At 33.4% G+C, this 12,458-nt stretch overlaps 1 protein-coding gene across 2 annotated transcripts in view; it reads left to right on the top strand.

Moving 5' to 3' along the window:
• Nucleotides 1-11,887: 11,887 nt before the first annotated feature.
• Nucleotides 11,888-12,458, top strand: part of LOC120777605 (cell death protein hid) — a 42,303-nt gene continuing 41,732 nt past the window's right edge. For both annotated transcript variants that reach the window (XM_040109046.1, XM_040109045.1), the window contains exon 1: nucleotides 11,888-12,438. In XM_040109046.1, the coding sequence (XP_039964980.1) occupies nucleotides 12,240-12,438 (199 nt within the window). In that variant the 5' untranslated portion in view covers nucleotides 11,888-12,239. The remainder of the gene's footprint in view (nucleotides 12,439-12,458) is intronic.

Genomic DNA, 12,458 nt, shown 5'->3' with positions numbered 1-12,458 from the left:
ATTTCAAGTAATGCTGCTGAAGTAATAGCCAGTATGATGCCCATTGACATCCAGGGTGCCGAATACGAACGAGTTTACAAATTGCCAGAGTCATCTATAGGAGCCAAAAGAGAAGAGAAAGTGAAAAGCTTAAAGCCGCGGTGGCAAACCTCACTTAGGACGGTGGACCTACAGACTAATACCGGAGATCCATTCCTGGATCGACAGACGACATAGGGACCTGGATTTCCACCTGACCCAAATACTAAGTGGGCATGGGTGCTTTGGCTGCTTTAGAAGCTACCTATACAGATTCCAGCACGACTTTAGTCCGAATTGTCCGACGTATTCAGAGTGCTTAGAAGACTCCGAGCATGTATTCTTTTATTGCCCTCGCTTTTTAGTAGGCTAGGTTTAGCGGATTAAAGTTCCGCACTTCAGCTTTTGATGATTCCTCCTACTTAAAAAAAAAAGAGTGTACACGAAGACCGTGAAGAGTCTATTCGGCGCTCGGGCCTATTAACAGCTCGGGCTGACTTTTGAAACAACTTGCCGTGTTTTACGTCGAGATCTTAAATTGAAAGTGTACAAAATACAGATCGACCTCTTCAAGCGACATCGCATCGCTCTTGAAAAGTTCCAAGAAGTTCCGACGTTTTCGCGCCAAATTTTGTCTAGCGATGAGGTCCATTTCTGACTCAAAAGGTATGTAAAGTAAATAAGCAAAATTGCCACATTTTGGACGAAGAGCGACCTAAAGAGATTCAAGATCTGCCATTTCGTCCGAAAAAAAGGTTTGTTGTGCATTGTAGGTCGGTGGAATCATTGGTCCATATCCATATATTTTAACAAGACGGCGCCAGTTACCACATATCACACAATCAGTAGATTTATTGAGAGAGCACTTTGGTGAGCAGATAATTTCAAGTTTTGGGCCGGTCGATTGGCCACCATCATCGTATGTTATCACAACGTTAGACTTTTTCTTGTGGGGGTATGTAAAATCTAAAGTCTATGCGGACAATCTACATATATTCGATTCAGGCCTTGGAACAAAACATCACTCGTGTCACACAAGTCATCGAAAAGTAAACTCAACGGATGAACCATCTGAGACTTAGCTGCAGCCAACATTTGAGATGACTTTCAAAAAATAAATGCTTAGGAATGTTCATTGTAACAATAATCAACATTCCCCATTAACTTTCAAGTTTCGGTGTTAAAAAAATAGGGAACCTCGAAATGGATCCCCCTTTAGATGAGCTATGCACGAAAAACTCCCCAGTTGGAGGTAATTAGACGTGTATATGTCTATTTCTTTTATTTACTACTTTACTCTTTTATTTATTACCCTTTGTGGGGTTATACCCACAAATTTTTTGGCGAAAGTCTCGCTTTGGATTCACTCACCGAAAGTAGTAAATCTGTCTATAATGAGATGGCAAGCCAAACTGAACAAAAGTCAAGCAAACCCACTCCAAAATAAGTGTTGCCTCATTGGAAACCACATGTCTTAAAAAACACCCGTTAGTTAAGGGTTTTCATAATTTTAGTTAAAGGCCGGGTAGCTCAAAATTTTTTCAAGTTATGGAAGCCTTCTGACAATCATTGCGTCAGACAAAATCATAATAGTATTTAACTGAATCAATAAGCAACCTAACTTACTCCAAACTCTTGAAAAGTTACTAGAATATCACCCAATTTGAGCTTATTGCTCTTCTAATTAGTACAATTAATAAACAATTTTCTTATTTTTTGCTGAAATTTTAAAATTTCTGCACTTCCTTGCACTTTCCCTCTGAAAAACAGCATGTTTCTACATACATACATACATGTTCGCAGTGACTATCCTGCAATTGTATGCACCTTTAGAGTAAAAATGCAAATAAAAATCAAAAATCAGCAAACTACCCACTGCATTTGCAAGACACCCCAATTGATTTGTTGCCAGCAAACGACAACCGCAACAACTACAACAACACTAACAAGCTTAAGGCTGCAAATGGGACACCAGCCCAAGCAACATAACCTGATGCTGCCTGTGGACTGCAAACGCTGAGCTTGCGCGTGCAGCCACCAATTTGATCTGGTACCTTTTCATTATGAGTAAAATGTGTGTGAATGTGTGTCGACGGACTATTGCCTTTGTTTTTGCTTTTATAAAAAATAAATACGTGTTGCTAGCGAATTCAGAATCAAGTAGGCCTTGCAATTTTTTGCATTCACTTAATTTCGTTTGATTTTCTTACATTTTTAACCCTTTTTTGAGGTTATGCACGTTTTTTTGACATTTGTGCATGTTTAAACATGTTTTATTTTTACTTTTTTACAAACTTTTATTTTAATTTTTTTTAGTTGTTATGATGTTGATGTTTTTATGTTTTGTACGCTTTTTTATTTTCATGATTTTTTGTTATGTTTTTTGTTATGTTTTTGTGTTTCTTTTATATTTTTTATGTTGCCCTTAACCAAAATGATTTCACAACCTGACGCAATTATTGCATCAGCCCGAAGAAAGGCAACTGCTGACAGCATAAACGTACGATAAGATGGGCATAAGTCTTGCAAGTAGTTATGTGTGTAGATTAATAAACTGCCCAGTAGAGATTTTTGTACGTAATATTAGGAAATCGTCGTGCATAAAAGAATAACTTTTATACACTTGAAACCAGTTGCTACAGAGTATTATAGTTTTGTTCATCTAACGGTTGTACGTATCACCTAAAAGTAATCAAGATAGATGTAGAGTTATATATACTGTATATAAATGACCAGAATGACGAGAAAATTTGAAATCCGGTTGACTGTCCGTCTGTCCGTTCGTCCGTCCGTACAAGCTGTAACTTGAGTAAAAATTGAGATATATTGATGAAACTTGGTATGTAGCCTAGGGCCACATGTGGGAAAAAATTTTGCAAAAGTGGGCATGGCCCCGCCATCTAATAAGCTAATTGTATATATCTCTTAAACCACTAAAGCTACAACAACCAAATTCGCTCAGCACAAATATTACTAGAACTGCTATCCATAATATGAGAGGATGAAAATCCCGTTCACTCCCCATATAACGGTACAGTTCAAATCTACTAAAAGCGCGATAAATCAAATATTAAATGCGCCAGAGATGCAAAAATTTTCCGCCAGTGTGGTATGACAAGGCTTTATAGGGACAGGCGTAAAACTTGGATGATGGACGTGGCACCGCCCACTTTTTTATGAAATCTATATCTCGGGATCCAACTGATTGATTTCGACAAAATTTGTTACGTGGTATTTTTTTCACATCTTTATGTCACGTTGTGAAAATTAGCGTAATCGGACAACAACCCCAGCAATTTCCCGGATAGCATACTTTTTAATTCCACTTGATTCGTTTCGTTTCCTGTACACAAACCAGGAAGCAATTACTGTAAGGGGTTAAAACTTTGCACGACAAATGTCTTTAGTGCATGCCACCTTAAGATCAAAAATTATTTTAATCCAAAAAAAAACTGTTCAAGCCCCTAGGTGCCGAATATTTGGACCTATAGTTGACTTTTGATAGAAAATATCGGTCAATGTGTAAGATGCATAATTGAAATTCTGGGATAGTACTTCTCTGTATGTTAAAAACGGCTTGAATCAGCTCAATACTTCCCTGGATATATCGACCAATATTTGAGATATCTCAATAAAAATTACAGAGCGTGTTTTGCTCACAACAGTGTATCTTTGTGCCTAAAATAGATAAATTTTAACGAAAACTTGACTTAACCTCATATAACTAATATCAGGATTTTCGAACATCCGGCTGACTTTACTCTGTATGATTAGTTTTGTAGTAGCTGAAATATTAATCGTATGTAATATTGGGAGAAATAGATTAAATCGGCTCGATACTACCCCAACTTCCATATTCTATATTTAATGGTTTTCGTGTTTCTAACAAACCTTATGGGTCTGTCGGTATAGGAGTTATATATAGTATATGGATATATAAAATTGCTTGGATTTCGATACTCAGGTTGGCGTTTTTATTTCCATGGCTTTGTTTCCTGTAAATTGTAAGAGTATAATATCTTCGGTTGCAGCCCAACTTAGCTCTTCCTAACTTGTTAAATAATGTATACCAACCTACCATGAACATAGTCTTTAATTTCTCGGAAGCGAATTTCGGTTTTTCCAAAACTAATTTTCTCTACTAAATTTTTACATTGGAAATTTACTTTTGGAGATTGCAAGACTTATTCTTTCAGCAAGTAATATTCAGTCGAAAATATTTATACGAAGTGAGAGTTATAGGCATAAGAAAATATATTTTATATCTACCGTTTGCAAATTTTTAAGCTTCCGCACCATAAAATGTGAATGATAAACATACTATTTTTTTGTCAATACCTAGTTTGCCTTTTCTAGTTGGGATTTGGCATCACTAGTGTTGCAATCTGGAAACTCACAATTTTATGGAAAATGTTGACATTTACGATGGTATGCATACTCGGAACATTTTGACATATGAGCGCTAATTGAGTAATTTACAGTAATTTAAAATATTCTTTTCGACGAAAAACTTGAGTTTTAGGAATTTTTTGTTCATAGAAATAGTGTTGTTGTCCATAGACAAATGCCACCCACACGTAAAAGCTTAAAATCAGAAATGTCAGATTATTCTTAGCAAAGACCTTTAAAGGAAGAATAATCGATAGGTACTAAATAGTCCCTATCAATTCACTCTAGGATACTTCATAAATCCGAAAATAGTATCGATTTAACATTATTTGCCTAAGGCGAAATCGGCTGACTAACTATTATACGCTATATTAAATGAAATATTTTCTCCGTCAGATGATAAAAATATCTATTTCTCGATTGAGTTGTTTGCTTTTATAAACAATTTAAAATCTAAACTGCCCAGTTATAATTTTATAAGTCAAAATTTGAGTGAGCTACAATTATTTTTGCACTTTTGTTTATTTATTATAGTTTTATTCTCAGTGAATATGGTTTTGACCAAAGCCAATTGAAATAAGGTATGTTCATTTGAAGTCATTTGTATTTCCTACAGGGCATATTACTAACCAAAAACGAAGGCATGTATAAATTTATGTGATTGCTTTACTCATATTACTAAATAAATACATTTTTAGCTTAACTTGAAGAAAAGCAAGTCGAGCCTCCTGCGAAAAGTAGCAAGCTATGTTTGCGATTCAATACAAACACACATAGATATATTTGTATGCGAAATATAGATGTCATTTATATTATATTTACTGTCAACTTTGATTTATATATACTTATTTATGTGCATATTATAAAAGAGTCATGAGGAAGTTTAATAGATAAAGGTACATACGCAAATATACTTTTTGTAAATTATTAAAAAATCATACGATCTTGATGATCAATCGACCGGCCAAAACGTGAAATTATGTGCTCAGCGAAGTGTTCTCTCAATAAATCCATTGATTCATACGATGTGCATCAATCAATACGTATTTTCAAGAGCACATGGAGCGAAACGATGTCGCTTGGGTAGGTCGTGCGGTTCCAGTTTTTGCTCAAGCTGTATTCCGTACACTTTCAATTTAAGAACTCGATTTAAAATACGGCAAGTCGTTCCATACGTCAGTCCGAGTTGCTGCGAATGGCGCCGAATCCACTCTCCACGGTCTTCGTGTACACTCTCAGCTTCAGCTGATATATTTTCTACACTACGTGCTAGATGTGGTCTATTTAGTCGAATAGTATCCAATAATGAATGCTGGATCACAAGATGGGTGATGGTGTTGCGAATAGTACGCTCAGAGACCGATTATGTTGACCATTAGTTGAGAGAAACGTGCAGAAAGTGAATTTTCGTAATAAAGTGGAACGATTTGTAAACTGAACCAAAATAACATGACAGCTTGACACAACTCATGCGTGGTCTGTCAAAGAAAGGATATTGAAAAAGGATCTCTGTAAAGACTGTTTCTAAAGTAAAGGCTTGAAAATTGCGACTGTATAATACCCGAAAAAGAAACTCACTTTAACAACAAGGGATTGAAAGGAAATAAATAAAAATAACTAGTGGATTACAAAGCTTATCCAAAAGTCAAAAACTCTGTCTTTATTAATGTTTGGAGAATATCAAACATTTCTCAGATATGGTTAGGGTATTGAATTTTTTATGCAATTTATATCTAATATTTTCTCAATAAGTCCAAAAATTCTACATCCAAGGTCGTAAATACAATATATTTTTCGAACGAAATATGTATATGCATGTACATTATGTATTATGTATATCAACAAATTTTGCTTAAGAATATTTTCATTTAAGTTAAGGTTCTTACATTAACAACAAAATATATTAGTTTCTATATTATTTTAATTATTTCCTGCAGGGTAAGTTATGTATATATCCACATATGTATTTCTATGCAGAACATACTACCGCATAAACATTTCCATCATATATCTGATAGATATAAAAATACATGTATATGAGAGTATCATACGACTCGTCGACAGAACGGAAAAATCATATGCGAAAAATATCATTGTCTGCCTGCCCACCTTTTTGCTTACAAAGAAACAAGAAGATACATATATACATCTACATACATACATATGTATATGTCTATATAATAACACATACATATATATAAATATATCAGTATGTACAACTTCAAGTTGCTTCCCGCCATTTTTGTTCCCAAATCACTGTGATTGCCCTGGCAAGGAACTGGTCTTCCAATAAAATACATATATTTTATCTCTTTTCAACATCTTCCACTCTCTTATAAACATTGAAAAATCTCTTAATTTATGCATTTTTACTCTTTTTTATATTTCACTTTTTATTTTGCTTTTAAAACAACTCTTTGGCACCTACTTATACACCGCAATTCTATGCTCACAAATTGTACTGAGTAGGCAACCCGGTGAGTTGCCCCTACATAGGCGACGGTAGCAAAACAAAACAGGGAAAATAAAAGCAAATTGTGAGAAAAATGTAAAAATAAAGAAAAAACAACCAAAGGCAAATAAAAAAGAAAGATTTATAAAAAGTAGCAACGCTCACTTCTCCGTTTTGTTTTGCTTCGACATTCGCCACAAGACGACTCGTTTACTTGGACACATATCGACAAAGACTGCCAAGAATTAGTTGCTCCCGCTTTGCATATACTATACAAGTAAATATATACTGTGAAATAGAATAATTATATTTTCAACTTTGGGCTTTCGAGCTCTTTTTAGGGATATTGTTCGAGGCTTATCCTATTTAGACCTCGTTTATTATTATTATTATTATTATTACGGTACTTATTCTTACTTCTAACTTATTGAAAACTATTTGTTAGGTTATGTAAGCTGATTTCAGCAAAACCACCGACTTGTTCATCCAGAAAGGCTGATCCGTTGTGCCAAAGCTCCTAAATGCTCCACAAAATGCTTTCAACCACAAATTCCTTTTAATTTAAAAACATACTTGTACTTCATCTCTTATTTTCAAACATAATTATTAGATGATCAAATTTTTATATTTAGATTGGTGTTTTCAAATTATGACTGTGAGAAGTTTTCAAGTTTCAGAACTCATCACGCAAATTTCTTTGTTTTTTTTTATGGCAGACAACATCTCTGAAGTCATTTCGAGGCATACTGAAGAGTTGACAGCTCTTAACCAGATGAAAATCTGAAACCATCCCGGTTACGCAGACCAGACCATCGTGTTTTTTGTCCTCTAATGTCTTCTAATAATGCTTAGAGCTTTTTGTATCTCCTTAAAATATATTTAGTCTATATTTAATATAGTTAATAATATAGTTAATAATATAGTTATTTAATATAGTTATTTAATATAGTTAATTTTTAAAGTGGTTCGTCTAAGTTTCTGTAACATTTTTTTTGGAAAAAAACGATGCGAATATTTTGTGAACCTTAACACTATAGATACAACTTTTGAAGAGCTAAATAAATCTAACCTTTCCTATAATCGCTTCTGACCAGAAATTGCGTTGGGTTTTTTCACAGAAACTTTCATAGTTCAAAAATTCCTAATCTAGATGTATCTGATTCATAAAAAAACCTTTATATAGGGAGAAAGTTTGAATAAGGATCTAATGTATTATCAGATCAATGTTCGAGTTTCCCAAAAGATAAATATTAATAAATAATTATCTAACATCTAGTACCATCTAACAATCATACGATCATAGGCCCGATCGCTCAAAGCGTCAGTCCCTCGAAATAACAATATTTCAACTCGAGAAGTCAATGATACATCCAGAAGTCTCTAACAATCTTCAAAATCATTTCAGGAAGTGTTTTCCAACGCAAAATTGTGAAATATACTATTTTCTTGGCTGGACATATCCAACTCTCTTTCATTTATATATTTGAATCTTTCCTGCCACCTTTAGAGTTCACTTCCGCGCACTGTATACAAAAGAGCTTTCTTTCGATATTAAAAAACAAAATCTCAACCAACACTTTTTAAAGAAACAGACAGCAAGAATATGATTCCTTTGCTGCTTTTTACTCTTCTTTCGAGAATATATCGTGATCTTCTGAGCGTGAGCGTGCAACTTCTTGAAGAGCGCGGCACAGAAGCAAGAGCGTAGATACCATATATCAGTGCAGTGTCTTGCATCCTCTTCTAGCATCTTATATATACTGTAAGCGCTTGATGAGCAGGTCTTTGTCATGCTAGCTGCTGAGTGGCTCTTCTAGTTGGCTGATGGCTCAGCTAAATCATCAGCGCTGCAAGTGCATATTTACCTATACATACATGTAGTTGTGTATGTATGCTTGTTTGTATATGTGCTGACAATTACGTGTGTTTGGTTCTGCATTTTCCACCACTGCAGCACACAGATACTAACACTAAACAGCACACGCATTAACGGCCTACCTGTTCGTAGGTGTGTGTGTGTGTAGCCTCTTGTTAAACGCACACAAACACTCATGCAGCTATTGCACTTGCGTGTGTGCGTTACTGAGCTGCTGTTCTGGTTTCTAATTGTCGCGCTTACTGCTGCCGCTACGCTCACGCTGCACAAGACTCGTTGCATGCAACTGCAGCCTGCCACTGACTCTTTGATTTCGCTGCTTTATTTACCTTTTTTCGTCGCGCTCTATGCTTTTTTCCATATTTTTTCTTTTGCTTTTTCAATTTTTATTTCAACGTGCGTTTTTTTTTTCCTTTGCCTCCAATCGGCTCGTATTGTTGTTGCGCGCGCTCGACTCCCCGCTGTTGTTGTTACTCTCAGCTGCATTATGATTGCGCTGTCGTGCTGTTGCCTGCATCTCTTATTGTTGTTGTTATTGGTATTTGTTGCTGCTGCGTCAGTGTGTTGTTGTTACACTGACTCTGTGCACTCGCTAATTGTTGTCGTTGTTGCTGGCTGCGTTGGTTCACCAGCTCGCTGGCTGGCTGCCTGCTTCTGACTGAATAGCTGGTGTTTTTCGAGCGTTCTGACTGTCTGCATTGGTATGAGTGACAAATGCCGTCGGTCAGATTTGCTCGTGTGTCTGTGAGTAGTTGACGACGTCAACGTCGCCGCTTCGCCGCCGCTAGGAGGAGGTGGCAGAACCTACACTGCGCGCCGACTAAAACAGAAGCACAGTTGATTGAGAACAACGAAGCAAGTAAGACGTGTTTGTTGGTTGGTGGTTAACACTTTAACGCTGGTTTTGTTTTTTGGGAACACTCTGCTGTACGCCAAAACGCCAACCCAACAACGCAACACCAAACGACAATTCACAGTGCAGACGTACGCTCGCGTGGGTGTGTGTGTGTGTTCGTATGTGCGTGTGGTTCAGCAAATAGACGCGAACTTGCAAAAGTTGATTAGTGCCAAAACAACAATAACATTAAAAAAAGTAATAAGTAACACAAAACCAATTGAAAACGTGCTAAATACTTCCAGTTAGAAAATATTGTTTAAAAAATTGTTCGAATTTCGTAATGTTCGAAAAAATTGTAAACAAAACGATTTGTAAGTGACTAAAACTTTTTAAGTGTCAAATTTGCCTGTTGCAGTAAATTTCAAAATACAAAAAGCGAAAAATACCAACAAAGTGCTGTGAAAATTGTAAGTCTAATAGCAAATTAAAATTAAGGAATATATTTAAATACTAAAAGTGCAGAAATAATAAAACACAAACTGCAAAAAATGTTACTTTGCATTTTATGACGAAATTTTCATAAATACTTGGTGAGAAATATAAAAAGTGGCTGTGTTTTGAATTTTGAATTTGTGAAAACTGAAACTATGCAGAAATGAAGACAAGAAGAAATTATAATTTCGAAAAAAAATAAAAAAGTAATGACAAAAATTCACAGAAAAAATTAAGTTTTTTTTTCTTATATTTATGTAACATAATATTTTGAAATCTGTTTTATTATTTAAAAAGAAACTGAACTAAAATAAAACTTTTGTTTTTGTAAATTTTAAGCATAAGTATGCAAATAGAAAATTATGATTGAATATAATAATAATAATTTCGAAAAATTATTTGCCCTAAAATTTAAAATTATGTATTGTTTTAATTTTGTTAAGTAATATGAAAAATTATAAAATAATAATAAACTTTCCATTTGAAATTTTCTTTAATAAAAACATATTAAAACAAATTTATTAAAAACATTTGATTTAAAAACAAAATTTTGAATTTCAATTCTCAACTCAACTTAAATATTAAATAAAATTTAACAATTGTTTAAAAAAAAGCTTGCCACAAACTAAGAAATATTGAGTTTTAATTTTTTTTTAACATTATCTTAAATTATGATAAAAAAAAAATATTTAAAAAAATAAATTATTTAAAAAAATTATTATTTTTTTTCATAAATAATAATTTTTTTAACATCCCATAACTTAAATTAAAAAAAATTATTTTAAAAAATTTTTAATTTTAAAAAAATTAATTTTTAATTTTTATAAATAATACTTTTTTCATTAAAATTTTTTCATTAAAATGTTTTTTTTTCATAAATAACAATTTTTTTTTCATTAATAATAATCATTTCTTTTTATAAAATAGAAAATATATAATGTTTTTTATTAAATCTGTACCTGAATCAATTTACAACAACCATAAATTAAAAATGGAATTTTAAAAATATATGTATGTATGTATACCTAAAATTTTTTTAACTTTTTAAATTATTCAATATTTTTGGATATTTTTAATAAAGCTTAATTCAATATTTTTGGTTATTTTTTTAATAAAGTAAATATTTCAAATTTGGCAGTAAATCGCAAAAAAAAGGAAAATTTATTAGCAGAAAATAGTTTGTTTCAAAATATTAGGAGTTGATATTTTTTGTAACATTAAATCAATAATATTAAAAAATATAACTTTAATTTTAAAAATATTTGCTTTAATAAAATTTTGGAAAATTAAAAAAATTGCACACAGTCAAAAATAATTCCTTTGATTTCGCTAAACTTTCCATAACCGAAATTTAGAAGAAATTTTAGAAGAAAATAACGTAAAAATTTGCGCTGATTTTTAATAAAAATATATGTGTTATATTTCAAAAATTATTTCATTAAATTTTACAATTTATGTAAAATTTTATTTATTATTTTAATATTGTCAAGAGTTAAAAATATTACATTTTGCCAATTCACAAAAAAATTATTATATTTTGCCGCAGTTATAAGCAACAAATAAAAAGTAAAAAAGTAATTTAAAGTTTATATAATTTTAGAGTAAAAACGACTTTTTGAGTTCAAGTTTGAGAGCAAAAGGAATTTCACAACTGCACGCAACAATTTCAAACAATTTGCCATAAAGTGTGAGAACGGTGAAAATCATTTCAATTGCAGACAAGTATTAACAAAAGTGCTGAATTATTCAAAATATCAAAATATAAATCTAAAAGTGCTAGAAAAATTATAAAAAATCATAAAACATCGAAACACTGAAACATTGAAACATTGAAAACGCAACATAACTTCACAACAAATACTAAATTGCAAATATAACTAACTGTAAGAGACAATTCTGTTGCGTGCAAGAATAATCCTGTGCGAACGCGATCTCCACACTGCCGCCCACATTGCTGCGCAGGTACGCCGAACAGCAGCAGCAGGTGTGTGTGCGCACTTATGCAAAAACAACAGTAACAACAAAGCGTGAAGAGAGAAAAGTAGCAATAATAGCAAACAAACTCACAACCACAAATATAAAAAAAAAGAACTCAGCCGCAAAAGCGTGCAGCAAAAATCAGGGAAATAAAAAACAAAACAAAAACACGAAATTAAATCACAAAAACTGAAACGATGGCTGTTGTCTTTTATATGCCCGAGGGCGGCGGCGATGACTCTGCATCGTCATCGAGTGGCGGTCACGGCAGTGCGGGCAGCGGCAGCGCTGCTTCGTCGACATCACAATCGCCCAACACAACCACGTCGGCCACACAAACGCCCATGCAGAGTCCGCTACCGCCGCATTTTATGATGGCCTTCTACCAGTATATGAGTAAGTTGCATTTATTTCCT

Source organism: Bactrocera tryoni, chromosome 5 (genome assembly GCF_016617805.1).
Source record: "Bactrocera tryoni isolate S06 chromosome 5, CSIRO_BtryS06_freeze2, whole genome shotgun sequence".
Lineage (NCBI taxonomy): Eukaryota > Metazoa > Arthropoda > Insecta > Diptera > Tephritidae > Bactrocera > Bactrocera tryoni.
The sequence above is the reverse complement of the archived record's forward strand: the minus strand, read 5'-3'. Positions and strand labels throughout refer to the sequence as shown.